At 41.9% G+C, this 24,225-nt stretch overlaps 1 protein-coding gene across 4 annotated transcripts in view; it reads left to right on the top strand.

Annotated features, from left to right (window-relative positions):
* Positions 1–22,814, top strand: part of crebbpb (CREB binding protein b) — a 52,791-nt gene extending 29,977 nt beyond the window's left edge. Inside the window, exons 6-31 of one of the 4 annotated variants that reach the window (XM_059347792.1) lie at positions 496–741; positions 835–934; positions 1,115–1,252; positions 2,148–2,265; positions 3,093–3,267; positions 4,403–4,465; positions 4,743–4,864; positions 5,411–5,599; positions 6,894–7,277; positions 7,448–7,621; positions 8,348–8,528; positions 8,755–8,873; positions 9,004–9,243; positions 9,396–9,484; positions 11,572–11,652; positions 11,806–11,862; positions 13,414–13,491; positions 13,669–13,736; positions 13,869–14,019; positions 15,046–15,192; positions 15,915–16,028; positions 16,111–16,276; positions 17,729–17,896; positions 18,145–18,306; positions 19,066–19,347; positions 19,452–22,814. In XM_059347792.1, coding sequence (XP_059203775.1) covers positions 496–741; positions 835–934; positions 1,115–1,252; positions 2,148–2,265; positions 3,093–3,267; positions 4,403–4,465; positions 4,743–4,864; positions 5,411–5,599; positions 6,894–7,277; positions 7,448–7,621; positions 8,348–8,528; positions 8,755–8,873; positions 9,004–9,243; positions 9,396–9,484; positions 11,572–11,652; positions 11,806–11,862; positions 13,414–13,491; positions 13,669–13,736; positions 13,869–14,019; positions 15,046–15,192; positions 15,915–16,028; positions 16,111–16,276; positions 17,729–17,896; positions 18,145–18,306; positions 19,066–19,347; positions 19,452–21,797 — 6,158 coding nt within the window. In that variant the 3' untranslated portion in view covers positions 21,798–22,814. Of the gene's footprint in view, positions 1–495; positions 742–834; positions 935–1,114; positions 1,253–2,147; positions 2,266–3,092; positions 3,268–4,402; positions 4,466–4,742; positions 4,865–5,410; positions 5,600–6,890; positions 7,278–7,447; positions 7,622–8,347; positions 8,529–8,754; positions 8,874–9,003; positions 9,244–9,395; positions 9,485–11,541; positions 11,653–11,805; positions 11,863–13,413; positions 13,492–13,668; positions 13,737–13,856; positions 14,020–15,045; positions 15,193–15,914; positions 16,029–16,110; positions 16,277–17,728; positions 17,897–18,144; positions 18,307–19,065; positions 19,348–19,451 lie in introns of all 4 variants that reach the window. The other 3 variants (XM_059347790.1, XM_059347789.1, XM_059347788.1) reach the window with 3 other exon arrangements.
* Positions 22,815–24,225: the final 1,411 nt, after the last annotated feature.

The raw sequence follows: 24,225 nt of genomic DNA, 5'->3' as shown, positions 1-24,225 counted from the left end.
CTGTTCATGGCCAATAAAGCTTAAAGAGCCTCAAAAAGCAACAAGACTGCTTCTGGTTTTATACTCATGTTGGTTATTTCTGTTTCATTATTTTTTCATGTATATTTAAATGGTTAGAAATGATAAAAACACTAGAAGCAGAAGTCACTCCTCAATAAACACAGTGTGTTAATTCAAGCCATTATTCAATATGAAGTTGGAAGTTTTTTTATTTTGCACAAATAATAAGACAAAAGACAAGGATAAAGAGATAACAACAAAAGGAAGGAGCAAGGTAGCGGCAAGAAACCCAAAAGGGCTTATACAGGCCTCTAAAACCTCTAAAAACGACGCAAAATTACAATATTAAAAGTAAAATAAAACAAAAGTGTGCGTGTGTGCACATGCGTGCCTGTGTATGAGTGTGTGTACTACTTAGTGACCTGAGCAGTCAGAGCAGCCACTAAACTAACTATTGCCAAATCACTCATGCATTTCCTCGTCTTCTCCCTGCAGCCATGCTAAGTTCTCCCGGGGCGAGCCTGCAGAACGCCATCAGCACAGTGGGGCCCGGCCAGCCCAGTGCCACAGCCATCAACAGCGCTGCCACACACATCGACCCTAGCTCCATGCAGAGGGCCTACGCGGCCCTCGGCCTGCCGTATGGGAACCAGTCCCCCGCCCAGGTCCAGGGGCAGGGTCCTTCTCAGCAAAACCCCCAGGGCCCCCAGCACCAGCAGCTGCGAAATCTGAACCCACTAGGTACAGGATAAATAGACTCCACTGCCATTTCTATAAATCTGTTGCAAAGCCATTTTCTTGTAAACCCTTTTAAATGACGATGTGTATTTTCAGGCACTAATCAGATGAACCAGATGGCAGGAGGCATGGGCGTCCCCTCTTCAGACCAGGCCGGCATGCACTCTGACTCCTCTCTACCATCTTCACTCAACAGGTGAGCACTGCCGCCCTTAATGCGCCACACAAAACACCGTCCTTTCTGACGTGATTTTGAATGACATAGTTGCTATTTAATTCATGTAATGGTCAGGATCGTTTATGGCTGTGAGATTTATTCTCACTTGAAACCGTATGGAATTATAAGTACTAGTTTCTTTCTCTCTCCGTCTTATAGTCAGCTGATGCCAGATGGGTCAGTAGCAGGAGGGATGGGAAACCTGCCCACTGCCACTCCTCTCTCTACTTCGGGGGTGAGGAAGGCCTGGCATGAACACGTCACTCAGGACCTGCGCACTCACCTGGTGCATAAACTGTAAGTCCAAAAATGATGTCGTATGAAAGCAGAATAGAACTTCTTTGTTGTTGCTGAGCATTTTGTTTTTCTGCTACAAAATGCAATAATACAGTGGGTTAGCAAAAAAAAAAAAGCAAATCTATTGGTATAATTAGGAGGATTAGTAATCTGGTAACTACGATGTGTCTTCGTACACTTTATTATAGTTTTTATCCATATCTTTCATATTGTAATGTAGTTTGGGCAAGCACCTTTCCTACTACACTCCACAGAATTTTGGTTCTTCAGAAACGTTTTGTTAGGATGGAACCAGATCTGAGTCACATGCCTCATTTGTTCCTTCAGATACTTACCGTACTGTTCATGACATCAATATCTCTCAGATATGTGTTTTTATTTTTAAGGTATATTCAGATCATGAAAACTTTCCAAAGCACTTTAATACTTATTTTAAATTTAATTCTCAGGTTCACTCTTATCCAACGCGTCAATCTTTAGATCTTCATCCTCCAAGATTTCTTACATGCAGAGGTCAATGTATTGTTCAATTTAGCGACTAAATGATGGAATATCTTTTCATATCTGGCAAAGAACTCCATCTCTATAAAATGTTTCAAAAGATGTCTAAAAGCCCATTTAACTGCTGTTTTAAAATTCTAATTCACACACAAATACACTTTTATGTCATGTTCATTTTTGTTTTTATGTATATTTTGTTATTGTCATAACTTGTTGTTGATCTTATACATATGTTTTCTCTATCAGTTTATTACTTTCTTATAACTATGAAGTTTTAGGTGGAGGCTTTAAATAAGTTTTCTGCCTCTCCCTGCACTTTACACTATATGTTATCTTTGTCATTTTATGTAATTTTAACTGTGCAAATAAATCTAAACCTGCTGTTTCTCTTTAGTGTACAAGCCATATTCCCCACCCCAGACCCCGCAGCACTGAAGGACCGGCGAATGGAGAACCTGGTGGCGTATGCGCGCAAGGTTGAGGGTGACATGTATGAGTCAGCGAACAGCAGGGTAACTAAAGTCATACACACGTATTATCACACCATCACGGAAACGGCACAATCATGGCCGGAAGTATTGAAAACTAAAAAAATGCCTTTTTGGAGTATAATGCAGTTTAAATGCCATAAAAATGTATTTTGTGGAGTATAATGCAGTTTAAATGCCATAAAATGTATTAAAAAAAAAAGGACAAATGCAAGTTGAACCTCTAATTTGTGTAGTGTGTTATTTACAAAAAAACAATGTTTGAGTTTGAAAATTAATTATTTTATTGTCTTTGTACAGGTTTCAATTGAATGTTTGTAAAATTTAAAAAGAGGTAGTAAATAGTTAATTACTGCATTCTTTTATTTTATTACAATTTTACGTCACAGCTGTTTTTGAGTTGGGGTTGTATGACATTTTTCCAAAGTGCCCGTAACTGTTACGAATATCAGAACAATTGGGGCCTCACATGCTCTGCAAATAAAACTATTCATATTTTTATAACCTCTCTTGTCCTCTCCTCCCTGCTCTGTGTAAGCAGACTGCAGTTCACTTAAAGTTTCACTGAATTTTTGTACATTCTCAGCCGAAACAATTTATGGCTTCCCCGGTGCCGTGAGCAGCACAGAACTTTTTCTAGAAAAAAAAAGACATGTAGAATAAGATAATGACATGCATTTCATACTCGTTTGTGGCTTGTGGAGTTCAGAGGGTTAATGTTTTTAATCCTGAGGCCCTTTTCTTGTCAAGAGCAGAGAATTTTAATGAGAGCCAGATACCAAAGAAAATGTATTGTCCTTACCAAAAAAAAAAAGTAATTTGCCCTTTGTTTGTTCTTGTCATTTCACTAGGATGAGTATTACCACTTCCTGGCAGAGAAAATCTACAAAATTCAGAAGGAATTGGAGGAGAAGAGGCGCTCACGGCTCCAGAAACAGCCTGGCATGGTGGGCACGGCTGGGCCTCCCCAACCTGGAATGGCTCAGCCCAACGCCATGGGCCCAGGACAGGCCGTCCGATCTCCCAGTTAGTAGCCAAACTCTCTACACTCTGGGTGATAAAATACTGAAGGGGAAAGACACATAAACTTGGCTTTTTCTAACTATTCCGCAGTTCTCAGTTGATACAAGTACAAGTATTGTTCATTTTTTGATAAAAGCACCAAATTTGGCAGATGTGTAGATAAATATATTGGGACCAAAACTGGATATTGGGCCATCACAGACCCTGGTTGCCGTGGCAGCCATTTTTTCAAATGGTGGTCCTTGGCCTGTCACGATAATCATTATATATCGACTTATTGTTCGATATATAAAAATGGACACAATAGTTTTTGTGGACTCCAGAAAGTTTGGTGAAATAATAAATGGAATTGGTGCCAAAGCCAACGTGGGAAGATTTCGGATTTCAATGTTAGTTCAGCAGCTGCACAACAACTGCGGCCGCCATCGCTAACTGCACAGCGGGCGCCGCTTATTGTAAACAAACCAGCATCGCTAACTGTGCACAAAGTGTCCGGTGCTTGTTGTAAATAAACAGAGGTCGCTAAGTGACGCCACTCTTATACTGGACGCATTATAACGCTGATTTTTTGTGCTTTTTTTAGTTATACTGCAAATGTTTGACAGGCAGTAGTAATTGCCAAAAAAATCTCAGAAACAGCTGTTTATATATTACTTATAATATTTAATACTATATTTATCTCAGTGCAATTTCTGTTAACAGAGCCTGAGAGTCTATTTAATTTGTTTTGATTATAGTTTATTTATTTATGTTTTACTTATCTAGGATGTTTTAATGTTTATTTTCCACATTTCAATTCCAATGTTTAATATTCTTGAGATTTAAAAAATCATTGCTGTGGAAAAGGACGTACCCCACAATACTCTTTATTGAGTATTGTTTATCTTGATAGTTTCTGGGAAAATATATCATCCTAAAAAATGTGTTATCGTGATAGTATAGTGGTCATCATTGTCATCAGAATGCAAGTATGGTAATGGCCAAAAACCCAATCTTTTTCTAAATACATTAAGCTATATATGCACCAAATCTAGTGCTTTTATCACAAAATGAACAATACGTTAGGTATGCCGCCCCACTAAAAGCATTTCTGTTACTGATTGAGACTTCTAAATGAATATATCCTGTCTTGTCTCAGATGGACCTGTGCCTATGCCCAACATGCCAAATCAGATGATGAACCGTATGCAGGTGCCCCAAGGTATGTGTTTTTTTTTTGCTTCCTTAGTGTTGTTTTTCCATATGTCCTTTTTATCTTGGCCAACCTTCCTAGTTAAACGTATGTATTGATGTTTAAATGTTATGGTTACTCCCCAATTTCCTGTATGTCTTTGATCTGAGTACATTTCTTAGAGCTCTGATGGTAAACGGAGCATGTTTGGTGCCTCTGCCGACCCAGCAAGACATGGAATATTAAATTACAACAACTCCCAAGTATGATAAACAAGTGTAATAATTGTGTGTATCTGTTCCCACAGGAATCAATCAGTTTAACCCAATGGCAATGCAGAATGCGCAGATGTCTCAGGCACCCATGGGAGCACGTGCTCCCTCCCCCATGAACCATCCACAGCAGATGAACATTGGCTCCGTCCCAGCGGTTAGATCTTTCTCCTCTGTCTTTTTCATCTCTCCTCTCTTTTAAGCAGCCATTTCTCTCGCTCTTCTTGGAATCATTTTTCCAGTTTTTCGTCACCATGTTTGTTTTGGTCCCAGTTGTTCCATTCTTGCTTCATTTTTTTTGGCTCTTTCCTTCACGTTTTTGCTCCTCTTGACATGCCCCACAGTTCATTTCTTAATCTGATGCCATTTTGACACTCGCACATCAATATGGAATTTACTGCTTGTGGTTGACACAGGTCCCGATCTGTTTGTGAACCTGCCGCCTGGCTTTTAATAAGTAATCTGTAATCAAACTATAGCAGAGCCTAAGGCCTGGTTTACAGCTATTCCACCCTGGCTTTAGATCTGTGTTTTGATTTCGCACAAATTGTTTATTTGTACGTTACACCACAAGGTGGTTAAGAGCTATTGTTGCGGTAGCATGCATGTACGATGCATTCCTTTCACTTTATTTGTCTTGGCAGCCATTGGATGTTAGAATCCTGCTACCATAATGATTTAATCCGTCTGTTTTTTCTTTCAGATGGGTATGTCCCCGTCAAGGATGCCTCAGACTCAAGGAATGATGGGTAGCCATGCTAATAACATGGTATCTCAGCCAGCCAACCAGAGCCAGTTCCTGCCACAGGGCCAGTTCAATGCCGCTGCAGGTGGAGCAATGAATGTGAATGTAGGCATGGGCCAGCCCATAACACAGGCGGCTGTCACACAGGTGAGCAGACTGGTGCTGCGCTCAATGTTCTTTTGCTTCTTGCATTTTTGAGTGTCACCTTGTTGGCTGCTGTGTGAATTGTGTATATCGTTGTCCTGAAGTGTTGATTTTGTTTCGTCAATTACTTTTTAGTTTCTAAGACGAGGAGATGACAAGATGGCGTCAATAAACTCGAGCTGTGACTATGTCCACATGCAATATTGTTAACAAAAAGACTAGAATATAGCTTTTGTTGACAAAAGAAGGAATGTAATATAATTTTTTTTAATGCTGCAGTTCGTTTTGTGTTGTGTATGCTACACCAGCAGCAATCAGGACTCCAAGTAACTTCATATTGTCTTTAAATTGATACCACCAGACAGCTGGACCAGACACTCTTTGCAGAGCTGCATCCTCAATCATTCAACTTGTGTTTTCCATCAGATACCAACATGATACAATCTTAATACGCAGAGCTTTAGTCAACTAAAATCGACAAAAATAACTAAATATGATAAATACCACATTTTACACAGGACAAAGACTCAAGCTGCAATAACATTTCTCTGGGTTACGGGAGATGTGGTCATGTGTTTCAGGTTTGTGTCACAGGTGAACATGTCACAGGAGTCATAGGTCTGTTTACTCATTGGCTGAGGGTATAATTGACCACAATTTGCCAAAAATGGCAACCCCCAACTTTTAGTGTGGCTGCAGTTTGCCGCAAATCAAATGGCTGCAGTTTGGAGCTGACACTGCAGCTTTTCATAAACATTGCATGGCTTAGACCAGGGATGGGCAACTTAAATGCTGGAGGGGGCCACAGTTTTTCATCAACACTACCACAGGGCCACATATAGGACCGTGCACTTAACCAGATATGATGAAACAGCAATTTTAAATATGTTTACAGTGCAGTAACTTAACATATTTCATGCTCAAATGCATGTATAACAGTATAAATAGGAATACAAAAGGTTTGAAGCGAATAAAAAATAACCACTTACAGTGATTTCGTTCTTTTTTTTTAAGTGCAAGAACAGCAGACCAACATTAAATGCAAGAAGTAATTTTGTGCATTTTTACACTGCACTTTTAAGATTTCATGCTCAAATGCATGTAGTTGTACTGAGGGCCACTTCAAGTGAGGGTGCGTGCCGTATGCGGCCCCCGGGCCTCCAGTTGCCCATCCTTGGCTTAGACCAGGCCACACTTCGTAACTGCTTGGTGTGCTTTTGGCGCAAGACTAAATAAGAAATAGCTAAAAAAATTGAACGCTAGTATGCTAACCGTGCATCCCTCTTTGTTCCAGCAGCCACAGAACTCTAACCTCCCTCTGAATGCGCTGGGATCCCTCAGCTCCCAGTTGCCCTGTGGCCCTTCAGCTCAGCCCACCCTGGGCGCCACCCCTCCACCCAATGCCTCTGCCAGCCTGCAGCCTCAGCAGCAACAGCAGCAGCAGCTGCAACAGCATCATGCTTCTGCACAGGCACAGGTGCCACCTCGACCCTCTACCCCCGCCTCCACAGGTGGGCCCTCCTCCACCCCAACCCACATACCCAGTAGCCTCCCCGGGCCCCCCTCAGCCATGGGCACACCTGACCCCTCGCAGCCGCTTACACCCTTGCAGCCGCAGACAGAACCCCCCAGCCAGATGCAGCAGCCCACCTCAGTGCAGGCACAGCACCCCAGCACACCGGTGAGATACTGAAAACTAACTACAGCTCTTGTGTCAATGTCGGCGTCGTGCTCCTGTTAAAGCTGAAACAATTTTTAAAGGAATATGAATCGAGAAACGATGAAAATTACACTACATTTATAGATTGTCAGCATTGTGATCGAAAATGCCTCTTCATCCTCTCGTTAAAGTTGTCCCAGGCAGCAGCGAGTATCGATAACAGAGTGCCCACCCCGGCCTCTGTGGCTGAGCTGAGCTCCCAGCAGGCCCTGCCCGACATGAGCAGCACTGAAGCCAAACCTGAAGTAAAGGACGAAGAAGATGACAGCAACTCTGGAAAGAAGCAGCCAGATATTAAAATGGAGGTATGAAACACTCTTACGTCTACTTTACGTCAGGCAAGAAGCCATTTGCCGTTTAACCCATTTAGGCCTAAAACACGTGTTTAAAAAAAGCCTGTAAAACCTCTGGGAACCCCCTAAAACCTGAAGTTTTTCTGGAAATTCAACAGAAGTGTCAATGCTTGATACTAAATAATGAATTTTTCAGCCTCTGTAGCAGATAGAAATGAAATTCAAAAGTATTTGAGAGCTTATACCTGTGGTTTTCATGAGAAGTTGAGTTTATTTGTCCAAACCTTCAATAAAGTTTTTTAAAAAATCAACATGTTGCATTGGGACACTAGAAGAATAAATCGAGATTAAAACCATTTAAAACCAGAATAAATCCAGATTAAAACCATTTAAAACCAGAATAAAACCAGTTTCCACATGTATTCTGATGCATTTCATTGGCCAAGAGACCGAAAATAGGTGGAAAATCCGCTTTCCCGGCTTTAATGGTAGAATAACGCAAAAGCGCCCCCGGTTTTAATGGTAGAAATGCAGTAATGCTTTCCTGACTTAAATGGGTTAATCCCCTTTTACAACAAACTCAGTCCAGCAGAACCAGTTCTGCTCACATGTCACGTACAGAAAGGTAAATTTGACTTGTGGAAGCATCTCCTAAAGAACAAAAAAAAATAAATAGATGAATTGTTTGCTGACTTGGAACTGTGGCATCTCTGATTAACCCTTGCTGTGTTCATGTAGCAGGACGACGAAACCAAACCGCCGCTGGTGAAGAAGGAGGAGCCAGATGCAGCAGAGCCAAAGCAGGAACCGATGGAAACTGAGGAGAAGAAGCCGGAGATGAAGACAGAACCCAAAGAAGAGGAGGAAAGTGGGGCCAACGGCACGTCAGCAGCCTCCGCAACTCAGAACCGCAAGAAAAGTAAGAACACAGATGTCATTTATAACACATTTCAACTCATGTTGCAGCAAAATTCATCAAACAAGAAAAAATGTGTACTTGTGTAAAGCAAGAGATGACTGTAGTTTTCTTAATCATTTTTTTCAATTACAATTTTGGCTTTATACCAATTATTAAAACAAGAAAATCTAGATAAAACTATGCCGAATTCCGTTTCACAGTGACACTCTTGTTTCTTTTTTTTTAGTTTTCAAGCCAGAGGAGCTGAGACAAGCCCTAATGCCGACACTTGAGGCCCTCTACAGGCAAGACCCAGAGTCACTGCCCTTCAGACAACCTGTAGACCCCACGCTGCTCGGCATCCCAGTGAGTGTCCACAGTTACACACACACACACACACACACACACACACACACACAACTTAATTCCGCTATTACGAGAACTGCAGAAAATTCTGTACGGCGTTATTTGCTCATGTGTCCCTCTCGCTGTACAGGACTACTTCGACATTGTGAAGAACCCCATCGACTTATCTACCATAAAGCGCAAGCTGGACACGGGTCAGTACCAGGAGCCGTGGCAGTATGTGGAAGACGTGTGGCTCATGTTCAACAATGCCTGGCTGTACAACCGTAAAACATCCCGTGTCTACAAATACTGCACCAAACTGGCAGAAGTGTTTGAAGCAGAGATTGATCCCGTCATGCAGGGCCTGGGCTACTGCTGCGGCAGGAAGGTGAGGCATTAAGGGATGGGAATTAGACACAATAAAATTGTATTTTTACTGAATTTACCCTGATGGATCACATTATCTTTACCTGTATGTGGATATGGATTTGAGTGAAACCAGTGACATGGGTTGTTAATGTTTCTCTGATCTTTCCACAGTACGAGTTCTCGCCCCAGACGCTGTGTTGCTACGGCAAGCAGTTGTGCACCATTTCCAGGGATGGCACCTACTACAGCTACCAGAACAGGTAAAATGATGTGCAGACTCTGCTGGGGGGTGGAGAGGGGTAAAAAGGTGATATTAGGGTTATGAGGAGAAGGTGTGCAGCTTCATCCTCATAGATAGAACTTGGACAATCTTCAACAAAGCTGTAAGGACCTTATATACATGACCTTTCCTTTATAGGGGTGACACAGGCACCACTGAGAGTTTTATATTGTGGCTAGGCAGAATGTGCATTATTTGGCCCTGTGTTGTGTTCATATGTCTGTTGCGCCCCAGAACCAGCACCAAAGCTCCCCCTGCTGTGCAGAATCTGCTTCTGCACCTCTTTCATTCCAATGCAACACCATTCAATTATTGCAGATAGTAGCTACTTAAATGCTGCCAGGATTTCCAACTAAGGATTCAGGACTTGCGACAAAAATTTATTTTTTTCAGAGTTCAATGGATTCTTTATATTGTCAAGTTAGTTTTTTAGCAAGGTTTTATTATTTGACCACATTTCGGTCTAAATTCCTGAAGTACTGGGACTGAAATACCCCATTGACTTAATCGAAGTTCATTCAAAGTCATGAAACTTAAAGTTGCTATGACTTATGTGACTAAATGTGTTTTTTAAGGTATCACTGGGCAAAAAATGCATAAAAACCTTTCACCATTTGGTGATTCAAGTGGTCTGAAAGAAAACTAGACTTCTGCACCTCCTCTTGGCTCTACTTAAGAAATCAAGTGCAATCACAGGTCATTTCATAGAGAGGGCCTTCTATTGCAGTGTTCGACATCAACCATGGCCCAATGGCCCGAGGCTACTAATACGTACTCTGTGGCCACCAAATATCCCCTATAGGAAGCTCACTGTGGCTTCCAAGTTTACTATATACTATATGTATTACGTACTGGAATTCCTGTTTAGTTTTCACTACCGGTCAGGCAGGCAAACAGCTTATTAATTACACACTGGTATCTGCTCGGTAATCAGTATCAGGACTGATAATCAATAACCTATACATCCCTAGTATTTTGGTTCGGGCCCATTTACTGATTTAACAAAACTCCCACAGCTGTGTTGTACCAGCTGAACCTGTTTAAGGGTCTTTTTGGGTTTGGCCTGTGAAAAGACCACAGCAGAATTCAAACCTGCTGAAAATTAAGATCAAGATTCAGGGTTTTTTTTTGCACACTGACACTGAAACGGCTCGTAGTGAATTTGTGTTCTGCATTTAACCCGTTCTTAATAAACCCGTGAACACACCATGCTTACAAGCAGTGGGCAGCACATTTCTGTAAAGTGTAATTATAAAAATAAAGATATAAGCATGAATAGATTTTATTAAGTCATGTTTTGACAAAGAGACTGATTTATCTATTGCTTTTACAGGGTTTTTAAAACCGAGATCGCTATCAATTAAAACACCAAGGTTATTAACAGTGTCCTGCACTTCAAGTCCTTTTGTGTTAAGATGAGTGGCCATCTTAAGTCTCTAAGATTATTTTTCTCCTGCACATTTTGAGACATAACCTTTCATTATGTCAATGCATTGACGAGATAAGAGGTATAAGGACTGAAGTACCATTGATTCCAATAAAATTAATATAAATAGGTTTTCTACAAGACCTGCACAGACCTGCACATTTGTATTTGCATTATCACTGATCCTGTTTCCCCCCCTGGCATGATCATACTGTTCCTTCATTCAGTCATAAATGCATGTTGCTTTTTGTTTGAAATGATTGCAGTGAAAGTGTTTCTTTGTGGTTCTTTTCATATTCCAGCATGCAGTAAGATAGTTTCTTTTCAGCCTGTTGTAGTTCCTGTTCAAACATTCATTTGTTGTTGACATTCATTTAGCATTATTAACATTTCCCCCAATTTCTGTTCCAGTTTGAATGAGAGTGACTGGATCATGACCATTTCCACCATCACTAACATGTACCTCTGCCTGTGTGTGTGTATGTGTGTGTGTATGTGTCTGTCTGTTGTCCATGCTCTGTCTTCGGTTGTTGCCGTGTGCTCCGTTTGTTCTTCATTCTGCCACCTGTACGCCGGTTTGCCTGTGCTGCTACTGTGTGTGCTGGCTGCAGTTCACCCAAATATGGCCTTATTGCCGACAGGTATCACTTCTGTGAGAAGTGCTTCAATGAGATCCAGGGCAACAGTGTGACCCTGGGGGACGACCCGGCACAGCCACAGACGTAAGTGACCCGGCCTGGTGGCTGACCACCGCCTGATGATCATCATGCGAGATTATCAGGCTGTTTTTATCTCCACTTTCTTTTATAGAAACAATTTTCAATCACAGGAGCCAACATGAACTTGGTTGTCTCTTTATTTCTTTCTGTGTGCAGCATGATATCAAAAGAGCAGTTTGAGAAGAAGAAAAATGACATGTTGGACCCTGAGCCGTGAGTAACATCAGTTTGACTTTCATTTATTTTACGACTATGTCTGCACCTGAATCGGAAATTTTAGATTCAAATCGGATTTGATGGTTTAACATGAATACAAAGATTGCACTGTTTGTTGCCTTTTATTTGCATATAGACTATCTGGCAATCAGAAAATCCAATGACATGAGTTTCAGTGATGATTTTGACCACATTCGGGGTGTTTCCATTACAGTCCGATTCCCGGAATGAGGCCGGTCTCACTCACCGAAAATCCCCTAATTTGAATATGAGCCATCCTGAGTCTTTTGTCCGTACTTTTTTTGGCCCTGTGGAAGACCAGGGCTGTTTCTATCCCCTGAAAAAAGCCTGGTTACTGATGGATAGAACACTGAGCAGGATGTGACGTAGTACTTGACACCACAACAACACGCGCCATTTGTAAAAGCCGGCGAAGTAGCAAGTAGTCACAAGCCACAATAATCATAAGCTCTTTTCATAGTGTGGTCCTGCAAATCTCCGCTATATTGCTGGAAAGATCTGTGCCAGCTCTTCGCCTTAGGGCGTTCAAAGTGATCCTGCAAAATCGTGATTTTCTGCCCTTTTATAGTGCAGTCCGGCGTCGCGGAACAGTAGCACAGTGCTAATAGGCTAACAGTTAGCTCTATAGCGGTACAGTGTGTATGTGCTGCTGCTGCAGGAGGTGTTCACTTAGCGATCTCTGTTTGTTTACAACAAGCACCGGACATACTGTGCACAGTTATCGATGCCGGTTAATTCACAATCACTATGTTTCTGATCAGCGGAGACGCTGTGCATAATTAGTCATGCTGGTTTGTTTATGATCAGCGGAGACATTGTGCACAGTTAGCGACGGCGGCCACAGTTGTACCCCCCTGTTTAATCCATTGCCTATGTGATCACGGTGGAAACTGTCGCTAAGCGATTACGTGACGATCTAAAACCATACGTCACCTCCGGAGTCTCTTAAATCCCTCTGGGGCCTTTTTTTGTAATGGAGACACGCTGAGTGAGTGGACATGTGAGAGGGCGTGGCCTGACACTTTCTCAGCCGCCACTCTTCCCCCTAAAGGAAACATTGCTATTAATATAGTCAAATGTGGCTCGCTACAGTTTATAATAAATATTTTGATAATAATTTAACTCCGTGGTGGCTTGAGGCTCTTTCCGTGAAGCACCCAGCTTGACTTGCTGGGCCCTCTGGGCTCCTGGCACAACCGTCAACCGGGTGAACTGTCTGAACTTCTGCACATCAGCGACAATTGGTGGCAGCCCGTCTTCAAACACTGTTTCTCATTTAACATGCTTTATGGGTGTGACTTATTTGCTCCGACATCACCGTTTATATCGGTCTACAGTGCCTCATCCTGCTACAATATAAAATTACATTGAGGCTTAATCCACACAAACAAACAAACAAAAAAGACTGCTAGAAGAATTTGAAGCCAGACGGATGATTTCAGAAGGCAGCCCTGGTTATTGCAGTGATTCTCCTTCACTACATTTTGCAGGCAGAGCACAGAAAAATCTAATATTTGACCTTTCCAGGTTTGTTGAATGTAAAGACTGTGGACGAAAGATGCATCAGATCTGCGTGCTGCACTATGATGTCATTTGGCCATCAGGGTAAGTCTCGCTTCATTTTCTAGACAACTGTCCAGGCATTGCAGCATTACACCGTCTACATTTGACCACAACAGAATTATTACTTGCACTGTAAACAACTTTTACTTCCTACTTGCACTTTCAATTTGCCAATGCTGCCGATCTAATCTAAACTACGTCTGATCTTTCTTCTTCTAGCTTTATCTGTGACAACTGTCTGAAAAAGTCTGGCAAAACAAGAAAGGAGAACAAGTTTTCGGCAAGAAGTAAGTTTCATATAGTAGTAAACAACGGTAACGCATAATTTTGTAATTTCCCTTTTTCTTTAAAGTCAGTGATTTTACCCAAATTGTTATATAATGCGTTTTGTTATTGCGCGTGTGCTGATCTTAACAAAGGGCTGCAGACCACCAGGCTGGGGACGTACATCGAGGACCGGGTCAACAAGTACTTGAAAAGGCAGAACCACCCAGAGGCTGGTGAGGTGTTTGTGCGAGTTGTGGCCAGCTCTGACAAAACTGTGGAGATAAAGCCTGGCATGAAGTCCAGGTAAGGCTCCCAGCTGGAAAAGTCTGTATGCTTGTTAAATGTAGAATAATATAGTAGTTTTCATTGTGTTTCTGGGTCTTTAATGCCGAAAACTAAAGCGCAAGCAATTTAAGAACGTTTGTCATCTGAGAAAAACGCACCAGGAGAGAAGTTTGGGGGTAATTCAAGTGCTTTTTTAGGAAAATTTGCTCGTTAATAATTGTGTATTTGATGTGTTGTAATATTCAGAGACTTCAAAATGACATCAGCAGAGCTTGCCACATCGCAATGTTTCTTACAGCCCCTTCAAACGTATTGTTTTTTGGACATTTTGGCCTTAAATTTGATAAATAAAAGACAGTATCGAGGTGACAGAAAATGAGTGGACAAAAATATCAAGCTGGACTTAAACCAGGAACAACGCAGTTATATTATTTGCATCTTAAATGTTTTAAATAAAGACCCCCTCCAGATGGATCTCTTGTGGTAACCTTTTATCACTGGAACAATGTAAATTCAATTATAATGGCTTTCTTACTTAGCCTTTGCTCGCAAAAAAGGAATTGCAAATACAGCCCTGTTGTTCATATATCATATGAATATAAATCTCCAGGTAGGCAAACATGCATTAAAGATGTGAACGTGGGAATTATCACCTCCCCTTTCCTCTATAAAAAACATTTTTTTTTAAAATGGGCAATTACCAGAAAGTGGATGAATGATTTTATGAATATTATTTTTATTTCTCTAATTTTGCTACACTGGAACAAATTGCTGTTTGATTAGTCATAATTTTTGGATGACTACTATTTCAGTTGCACAATTTTATTGGAGTGAATAAAAATGTAAAGTTATTTTATATCTGATCCAAGATGAAAGATGGCAAGTGTAATCTGAAGATGCATTATTGGAGGGGTTAGATTTATGTATACCAGATGTATGCAAAATGTTTGTTAAAATGTTCAATAAAAAGAAAGTTAAAAAAAAAAAATGGCAGTTATGTTCCAAGAACACTGTTACTTTACTGATGCGTCTCTGCTTCTACAGGTTTGTGGACTCAGGCGAGATGGTGGAGACCTTCCCTTACAGAACCAAAGCACTTTTTGCATTTGAGGAAATCGACGGGGTGGACGTTTGTTTCTTCGGCATGCACGTCCAGGAGTACGGCTCAGAGTGCCCCTTTCCAAATACCAGGTAAGGCTCATATTATTTTGGTTTAATGTTATGTATTTACCATTACCTTTTTTCCATTTCTTCCATTTTGCTTATGTGTAGATGGTACTTTAATATGTTTGAAAACTGTCACTTCATATATTCTTATTGCAACCGTATTCTCTCATGGAGAGGTGGTGGTTCACAATTTCACATGTCTGAATAATTATTACATTAAATATACCATGATCTAATCTATTTATAATTGGGGATGTGTGCAGTTAGTTACCCCGGCTACTTGGAAGCAGAAATATTTGTCAGTTAAACTTAAGACATTTTATTATTTCATTAATGTACAAATGACATACTGACAAGTGTCTTCCTTTTCAAAAGCTAAAAAAAAAATACTGCTGAAGTTAATAATAAAGTATGTTTAAGGAAACTTTTATTTCGTGACTTTTTGTCATTTGTAGGACAATTTGCTATGTTTTATAAAGCACAGTGCAAAGTGCCACCCATTTAAAATATGATTTTGGCATTGAAAATGTGATTCACAATTTCAAATGTCTCATATAATAATACTTTTTTTTTTTTTTTGACAAAGCTTAACCTTAAATAAATTGAGCTAATGTTTGTATATTTCCAAAAACCAGGCAAGACCACAAGAAGCAATAAGAATAATGCATGCCGTGTTCCTCAGTTTATTTTCCTCAGGTGTTTTGTATGCATCGCTTTCTGATTCAATTCTCTATATTGCTTTGCAGACGGGTTTACATATCATACCTCGACAGTATTCACTTCTTCAGACCACGCGTGCTAAGGACTGCAGTGTACCATGAGATCCTAATAGGCTACCTGGAGTATGTGAAGAAACTGGGGTGCGTTAAAAGCAACTTTACAGTGTTTAACACCTTCTCTGCATCATTCCTGCAAGTGTCTGATAACTGTTGTTGCCTCCAGGTATGTGATGGGTCACATCTGGGCCTGCCCACCCAGTGAAGGAGACGACTACATTTTTCACTGCCACCCTCCTGACCAGAAGATCCCCAAGCCCAAGAGGCTCCAAGAGTGGTACAGAAAGATGCTGGACAAGGCTTTCGCTGAGAGGATCCTCCATGATTACAAGGTCAGAAAACCATCACATCGTTACCTCTTCGCTTCCTCTCTCAATTTTCTCATTTACAGGACAAGATTTTTGTTTACAGGTCAGGTCCAAGGTTATAATAGTTTTGTTTTTTTGTAGGTTTTTTTAGTTTACAAAGCAGGAATACACACACTCAGTGACAGAGAAATAGAAACACTGGATTATGTATGAAAAAAGTTTGCAAAGATGAAAATAAAGGACATTTTCACTATAATTTTAGTTAGTTTTGTAATCACACAGTACAGTTTCAGGTTTTTTTATTTATTTTTATTTCAGTTAACGAAAATGTATTTTCAATTCTAGTTTTCGTTAACTATAATAATCTTGGTGGGGTCAGGTGGTTTATTAAAACTTATTTTTGCAGGTTGGGCGGTGCAGTCTAGCTCACACACATTAGATGCTGATTCTGTTGTGTTACTCGTCTGTTTTGCTTCTGGGATGCCAGCATGCAATTCAAATCACACACTGGGGCAGCAGTATGCCGCCTTGTGTGGTTCAATGTAGAAAAAAGAAGAAAAGCCGCCAATATAACAGAATCTCTGTAGTGTACTCTGAAGTGTAAAAGAGGCTTCAGATGCCATACTATAGTACCTTACAGATTTGATTTACTTTTAAAATAAAAACGAATGAGCCTACACCAGAGTAGGCTGAAACATTATTTCATATTATTTTGGTTTAATGTTATGTATTTACCATTACCTTTTTACCATTTCTGTTAACTATATTCTGCTTTAATATGTTTGAAAACTGTCACTTCATATATTCTTACTGCAACCGGATTCTCTCATGGAAAGGTTGTGGTTCATAGTTTCACATGTCTGAATAATTAATACATTAGATATGCCATGATCTAATCTATTTATAATTGGGGATTAGCTACTTTTTCACATTTCGGTTTCCAGTCATTCCCATATTTCGGAGAAGTCACTTCTTGTTAAAGTCACATGACCACCACACCAGGGTGTTGAGTATACGTTGCTTAGGGATTTAATGAGTTAATGTGAAGCATAAAGCTGAATATGGGAGATTCTAGAAGATTTAAAGTGTTTGTTACACGGGTATCACCATGAGTTCTTATGGGCTAATATGCTTTGGAACATCCTTTCTGTCACGAATAGTAGTTATCAGCATGACACTGTTTAGTCCAGTAGTGTGCAGTATACCTGGGCTCCCCCTTGTGTTTGGTACAGGGTATTGCTCAAAAACAAAAAAGGAGAACAAAAACTCCAACTCTAAGACAATATGTTGTTAAATAATTTAGTCTAATATCTACCCAGTGTGCTCCAGTTGGACTTACATTTTTTAAATGTTCATTTCAGTAGTTAAACAACCTCACATTTAATTTTCTCACTGAAAATTGCAGACGTTCTCCATAAGCGCTTTGTTACTGTCTTCACTGTCTGATGGAAGTCTTTTGTGTCTTTCTGTGTTCAGGACATTTTCAAACAGGCAACAGAAGACCGGCTGACCAGTGCCAACGAGCTGCCGTACTTTGAGGGCGACTTTTGGCCTAATGTGCTGGAGGAGAGCATCAAGGAGCTGGAGCAAGAGGAGGAAGAGAGAAAGAAGGAGGAGAACACGGCCTCCTCCGAGACGACAGAAGTGAGTTAGATGGATAGGTGGATTGAGCATTTTGAAACGGGGTTTTAGAAATGGAACGCTCTTGTTACGCCAAAGTCAACAGCCTGGTGCTCAGGCCTCTGTTTCACCCCAGATTTTATCATCCTCAAGTCCTCGTTGTATAAAATCGCGCAGCAGTCATTCCGCCTTTGTATAACCACTCAGCCTAATTGCGTAACATCTTGTCTGTTGTGCAATCTCTCTGAATGTTCCTGTCCATCTATTTCAAGGGGGCCCAAGCTGACAGCAAAAATGCCAAAAAGAAGAATAACAAGAAAACCAACAAAAACAAGAGCAGCGTCAGCCGAGCCAATAAGAAGAAGCCTGGGATGCCGAATGTAGCCAATGACCTGTCCCAGAAGCTCTACGCCACGATGGAGAAGCATAAGGAGGTCAGAAACCCTGATAACTGTACTACATACAATACATTCACCATAATTAAAATGCCATCAAGGCACGCAAGTACACCAACACACAAAACGACCCAATGGCTTTAGAATGATGCAGATGTCCCAATGAAGTTTCTTTGCTCCTGATCAAAGTAATTTCATATGAAAAATCTGCAGATATAGAGTCTCAAACTGCTGCTGCTGTTATCCTGGATTATACGGGATGGGAATGGAACAATCTACAGAAAAAGCTTAAACTAGAAAGTCTGATATCAGTCAATGAATTTATAGCTACCATCAAGCCTGTGGTGATAGAAACGTGTGCTTGATTTTTTTAATAAGGCTCATTATGTTTTAATATTGTGTTATATTGCACTTGATTTATTGTAAATGTTAATTTTTTGACACTTTTGTTGAGTTTTGGCTGCTATTTTGGCCAGGTCTCTCTTAAAAAAGAGATTCTGAATCTCAATGGGACTTTCTGGTTAAATAAAGGTTCAATAAAAATGAATAAAAAATACAACTCCACAGTGCACACTTCAAGTACATTATATTCAAATCAATCCAACCAATAAGCTTGAGAATTGTATAGCTCTGCATTACATCAGGAAAGAAATGCCTGCATCCAAGCTGTTTCTTAGTTTTTAACTTGCATCCCTTACATCCCATGCAGGAATTGCCTCCCACATTGAATTGACCGAGAGTCACTCTTTGACTGTCCTCACAGCTAACAAACACCATTTTCCTCCTTTCTACCACCAGGTGTTTTTTGTTATCCACCTCCATGCCGGACCCGTCATTAACACCCTACCACCCATTATGGACCCCGACCCTCTGTTGACCTGTGACCTGATGGACGGGCGTGATGCCTTTCTGACTTTGGCCAGGGACAAGCACTGGGAGTTCAGCTCACTGCGAAGATGCAAATGGAGCACGATGTGTATGTTGGTAGAACTGCACAACCAAGGCCAGGACCGCTTTGTGTACACGTGCAACGAGTGCAAGCACCATGTGGAGACTCGCTGGCACTGCACCGTCTGCGAGGTAGGGAAAACAGCACTTTACTGTCATGTGTTTTTAAAATCTATATCGTTGTCACATCTGAATTAAATTTGAACCTTAATGTGGTCTTCCTTACCTTTCATCAGGACTACGACCTATGCATCAACTGCTACAACTCCAAGGGCCACGAGCACCAGATGGTTAAGTGGGGCTTGGGTCTAGACGATGACAGCAACAGTCAGGGTGGAGAGGCCTCAAAGAGCCCTCAGGAGAGCCGTCGCCTCAGCATCCAGCGCTGCATCCAGTCCCTGGTCCATGCCTGCCAGTGCCGCAACGCCAACTGCTCTCTTCCTTCATGCCAGAAGATGAAGAGGGTGGTTCAACACACCAAAGGCTGCAAGCGCAAGACCAACGGTGGCTGCCCTGTGTGCAAGCAGCTCATCGCTTTATGTTGTTATCACGCCAAGCACTGTCAGGAGAACAAGTGTCCGGTTCCCTTCTGTCTCAACATCAAGCACAAACTCCGTCAGCAGCAGCTTCAGCACCGGCTCCAGCAGGCTCAAATGATGCGCCGCAGAATGGCCACCATGGCTGGAAGGGGCATGCCCATGCCATCTCCACCTACCTCAGCTGCCCCCGACTCTGCCCCCAACTCTGTGCAGCAGCCTAACACACCCCAGACCCCCCAGCCCATGCCCAACCAGCCCCAGCAACAGCAGCCACCAAACCCTGCCAACATCGCCCAAGGCTTCCCCAACAATGGCCGCAGCAGCCAGCCCCCGACCCCAGTGCCACAGGGCAAACCAGGTCCTCAGTCATCCCCTCTTCATCAGCAGCAGTCACCTCTGCCTAACATGCCCCACCAACAGCAGCCTCAGCCTCAGCCACCACAGCAGCAGCAGCAGCAGCAACAACAGCAGCAACAGCAGCAGCAGCCACTGCTGGCAGCCCTGAAGGTGGCCAAACAGATCGAGATGGTAGCCAAGGCGAAGCAACAGCAGCAGCAGCAACAGCAGCAGAATTATGCCATGAATGGGATGCCCATGAACCACCCACGAATGATGGGACCCATGCAGGGTCAGATGCAGATGATGCAGGGGCCACGGGGCCCCCAGGTGATGCAGGCCATGCAGCAGGGCCAGTGGGGTCCAGGGATGCAGAATCCCATGCAGAATCCCCAGGGCCATCCGCCGCAGGTCCCTCCCCAACAAGGCCCCATGGCCCCTCAGCAGGCTCAGGGAACCCCCATGCTCCAGCAGGGCCAGCTCATGCAGAGGCCCATGATGCCCCAGCAGCAGGGTCTCCAAATGCCTGGGGTCATGCCTCCCCAGGGGCCCTCGCAGCAAGGCATGACTCCGCAGCAGCAAAACATGCCACGGGGAATACCTGGCAACATCGCTCCGAGCGCGCTGCAGGAATTGCTGCGCACCCTCAAATCTCCCAGCTCCCCACAGCAGCAGCAGCAGGTACTCAACATCCTCAAGTCCAACCCCCACCTCATGGCCGCTTTCATTAAACAGAGGACAGCCAAGTATCAGGCGACGCAGCCGCAGCAACAGCAGGGGCAGCAGCAGAACCCTCAGGCCATGCTGGGCTCCCAGGCAGGGATGCAGGCCATGGCCGCCATGGCGAACCAGGTGCAGAGGCCGGTGATGGCGCCTCAGCAGCAGCCTCCTCAGCAGGCAGGGCCCCAGGGCATGGCAACCATGGGCCCCCAAGGCCAGATGATGAATGCCGCTCAAAACGGCAATCCCCAACTGTACCGCAGGCAGCAGATGCTCAGGTTGCAGCAGATGCAGCAGCAGCAGGCGCAGCAGCAGCAGGCGCAGCAGCAGCAGCAGGGGGGGATGCCTCAGGGCCACGGGCAGTTCCAACAGCAGCAGCCAGCGAGCTACTCCCAGCTCCGTATGCAGCAGCAAATGGCTATGCAAGGAGGTGGCGGGCCCATGGGACAGCTCCCTCCCACATCTCAAATGGGTCAACCTGGCATGGGCATGGACGGGCCCCAGAACCTCCTCCAGCAGCGCATGCTCCAGCAGCAACAGCAGCAGCAGATGTTAAAGCAGCAGATGGGTTCTCCAGCGCAGGCTAACTCCATGAGTCCACAACCTCACATGCTCCAAGGCCAAGCCCAGGGAGGAGCTCACTTACCTGGGCAGACAATGGCAAACACCCTGGGGAACCAAGTGCGCTCCCCAGCACCAGTGCAATCGCCCCGTCCGCCTTCGCAGCAGCCCCCGCATTCCAGTCCCTCCCCGCGGATACAGCCCCAGCCCTCACCTCAGCATGGCGCCCTCCACTCCAGCTCCCCCCACCCCAGCCTTGGAGGCCCAATGTCAGGCCCCATGGACCAGGGACACATGGGAACACCGGAGCAGAGCGCCATGCTCCCGCAACTTAACACACCAAACAGAGGGGGGTTGAGTAATGACATGGGTATGGTGGGTGACACGACGGGAGACACGCTGGAGAAGTTTGTTGAAGGATTGTAGCATTTTGGGACAGAAGAAAGGCCTTGTTCTGTTTTCAGCGGAGACATTTTTGTACTTGTTGATGTAAAAAGCTAAAAGAAATACAAACAAATGAGACATACGAGGCCTACAGACTGTGAACTTTCCTTAATCCAAGGGACTGCTTTTTCTTCCAACACAGAGAGTGATTTAATAATTGCTGTTAAAAAAAAAGAAGACAACAAAGACACAAAGAATATATTTTTGGTTCAGACCAGCCATGCAAGAATTTGCCCTGGTCTTTGTGTTGTTTTAATTTGTTTTTCATTTGTTATGCTCTGGTATTGACTTTTTTAACAAAACTTCTCAAAACAAAAAATATTTCATTTTATTATTCTTTTTTTTTTATTTTGTACCTTTTCAAATTAATATCGTATTTGTGTTGAGAAGACTGTAAAATTATTTGTCTGGGAATTTTTTGCCAGGTTTCACCTCTTGTTCAGTTTCTCTGTTCCTGGCTAATTTATTCTAATATGCCATTTTTCAAAAGGACTGCCTTTGGGAAAGCCTTAATTTCTTTCCTGTTTGCAGAGTCTATGGGAGATAAACGTATTTGTATAGATTTAGGAACTATTGCACACACCCAAACACAAAAAGGCAGGTGTAAGAGAAACCTGCATCGAAGCTTGTTAATGTTCACAGGTGCCGGAATGTTCTTTTTACTGGCATTGGCCCAGTATTTGTCTTGCAAATGTTTAAAAAAAAATGCTTTGTCTCTCCCTCAGTCAAAAGAAATTCTCATCAAGTCCTGAACCTCTTTTGCCTGGGGTGGGAAAATAACTTGTTTGACTGCTGATTTGTGTTCAGAGAGAGTTTTGTGCATCATTTTCTCTCTTGCATTAAACTTGAATTGATGATGAACTGTTCTCTAATGTAAATCATGCAGCTAGACAGTACTGTAAATATGCAGAAAATAAGAATAAGATCACTGTACAAACTGGTTCAAATGGCTCATTTCGTACTTATATACCATATTGTTAAATAAACCTGTGTGCCACAGACTCTGCTTCGAATGCTTCTGTTTGGAGAGAACTCTTGGAGTCAGCATTAGGATTAATTATTAACTTATCTGGAGATTATTTCCTCAATTATTCAATCAATCATTTAGTAAACATTGGAAACTTTTGCATGTGTTTAAGGTTGTGCTAATTTTAACTTCTTTATATACTGTTGGGTAGTTTAATCTACAGCAGCAATTCATCACATTCTATAATGTTTGTAGCGTCGCTGTTGAGTGAAAACGACCTATTTTTAAAATATAAAATGTTCTCAATGTCAGAAAATCCTGTTTTCAGTTTTGTTATGGTGCATTTTCCAGCTCTAGAATAGCGTAATGTAATATAATATCACAACACATAAAGAAACACTTGCCAAACTGTTCCAAAAAATAAATTCCACTGGATAGGAAGGTAATGAAAGTAAAAATGATTATACTCAAGTACAGTACATGTGTAAGTGGACTAAGTCACTAAACCACTACGGATGTAATAATATAATTTTAGATTCAAGCTGTTTCAAGAAGGCTTTATAATAGCATAGTTAGCTGTAAATGTGGGAGATTTTTCTCAACAAATAAAGGAACACTTTGTCCAATGTCTTTTACATTTTCCAAGGGAGAGAAAAGTGATGAAATAATTTAATACAAAACGTAACTAAAGATGAATGAAGTGGAGTAAAAATGTGTGTAGTATATTTGTATGAAGAGAAATACTCAAGTAAAATACAAATACCTCAACTTGATTCCAGCTGTCACAACAAGGGTTTATAATAGTTTCATCATCTTAAGATGCAGGAGAATTTTCTCAACAAATAAAGGAATTTCCAAATGGACAGGAAGGTGATGAAATAAATGTAATCTGAAAAGTAACGATGTAGTAAGTATAGATGAATAAAATGGAGTAAAAGTTGCATAAAAGCGGAAATACTCATAAAATACAAGTACCTTGAGGAAGTGGACGTAGAGACACTTAACCACAGCAGGTGTAACAACATAAAGAAAAAGCTGTTTCAAGAAGGTTGGTTAACAGTTTAGTTATTGCAAGATGTGGGAGAATTTTCTCAACATATAAAGAACACTTCATTCAAGTACAATGAAATTGTGGATGGCTTCTCTCCAAAAAAAAAAAAAAAAAAAAAAATATATATATATATATATATATATATATATATATATATCTCATGGAAAAAGTTATCAGACCAACCTTTTTCTTCAATTTCTTGTTTATTTTAATGCCTGGTACAACTAAAGGTACATTTGTAGACAAAATTAATGATAACAAAAATAGCTCATAAGAGTTTAATTTAAGAGCTGATATAGATAGATTACTTTATTCATCCCCGAAGGGAAATTCGGTTGTCACAGCAGTCCGGTATTTAAGTACAATAAAATACAATAGAATAAAATACTGAG

Source organism: Centropristis striata, chromosome 13, assembly GCF_030273125.1.
Source record: "Centropristis striata isolate RG_2023a ecotype Rhode Island chromosome 13, C.striata_1.0, whole genome shotgun sequence".
Lineage (NCBI taxonomy): Eukaryota > Metazoa > Chordata > Actinopteri > Perciformes > Serranidae > Centropristis > Centropristis striata.
This window is presented reverse-complemented; position numbering and strand designations above follow the sequence as displayed.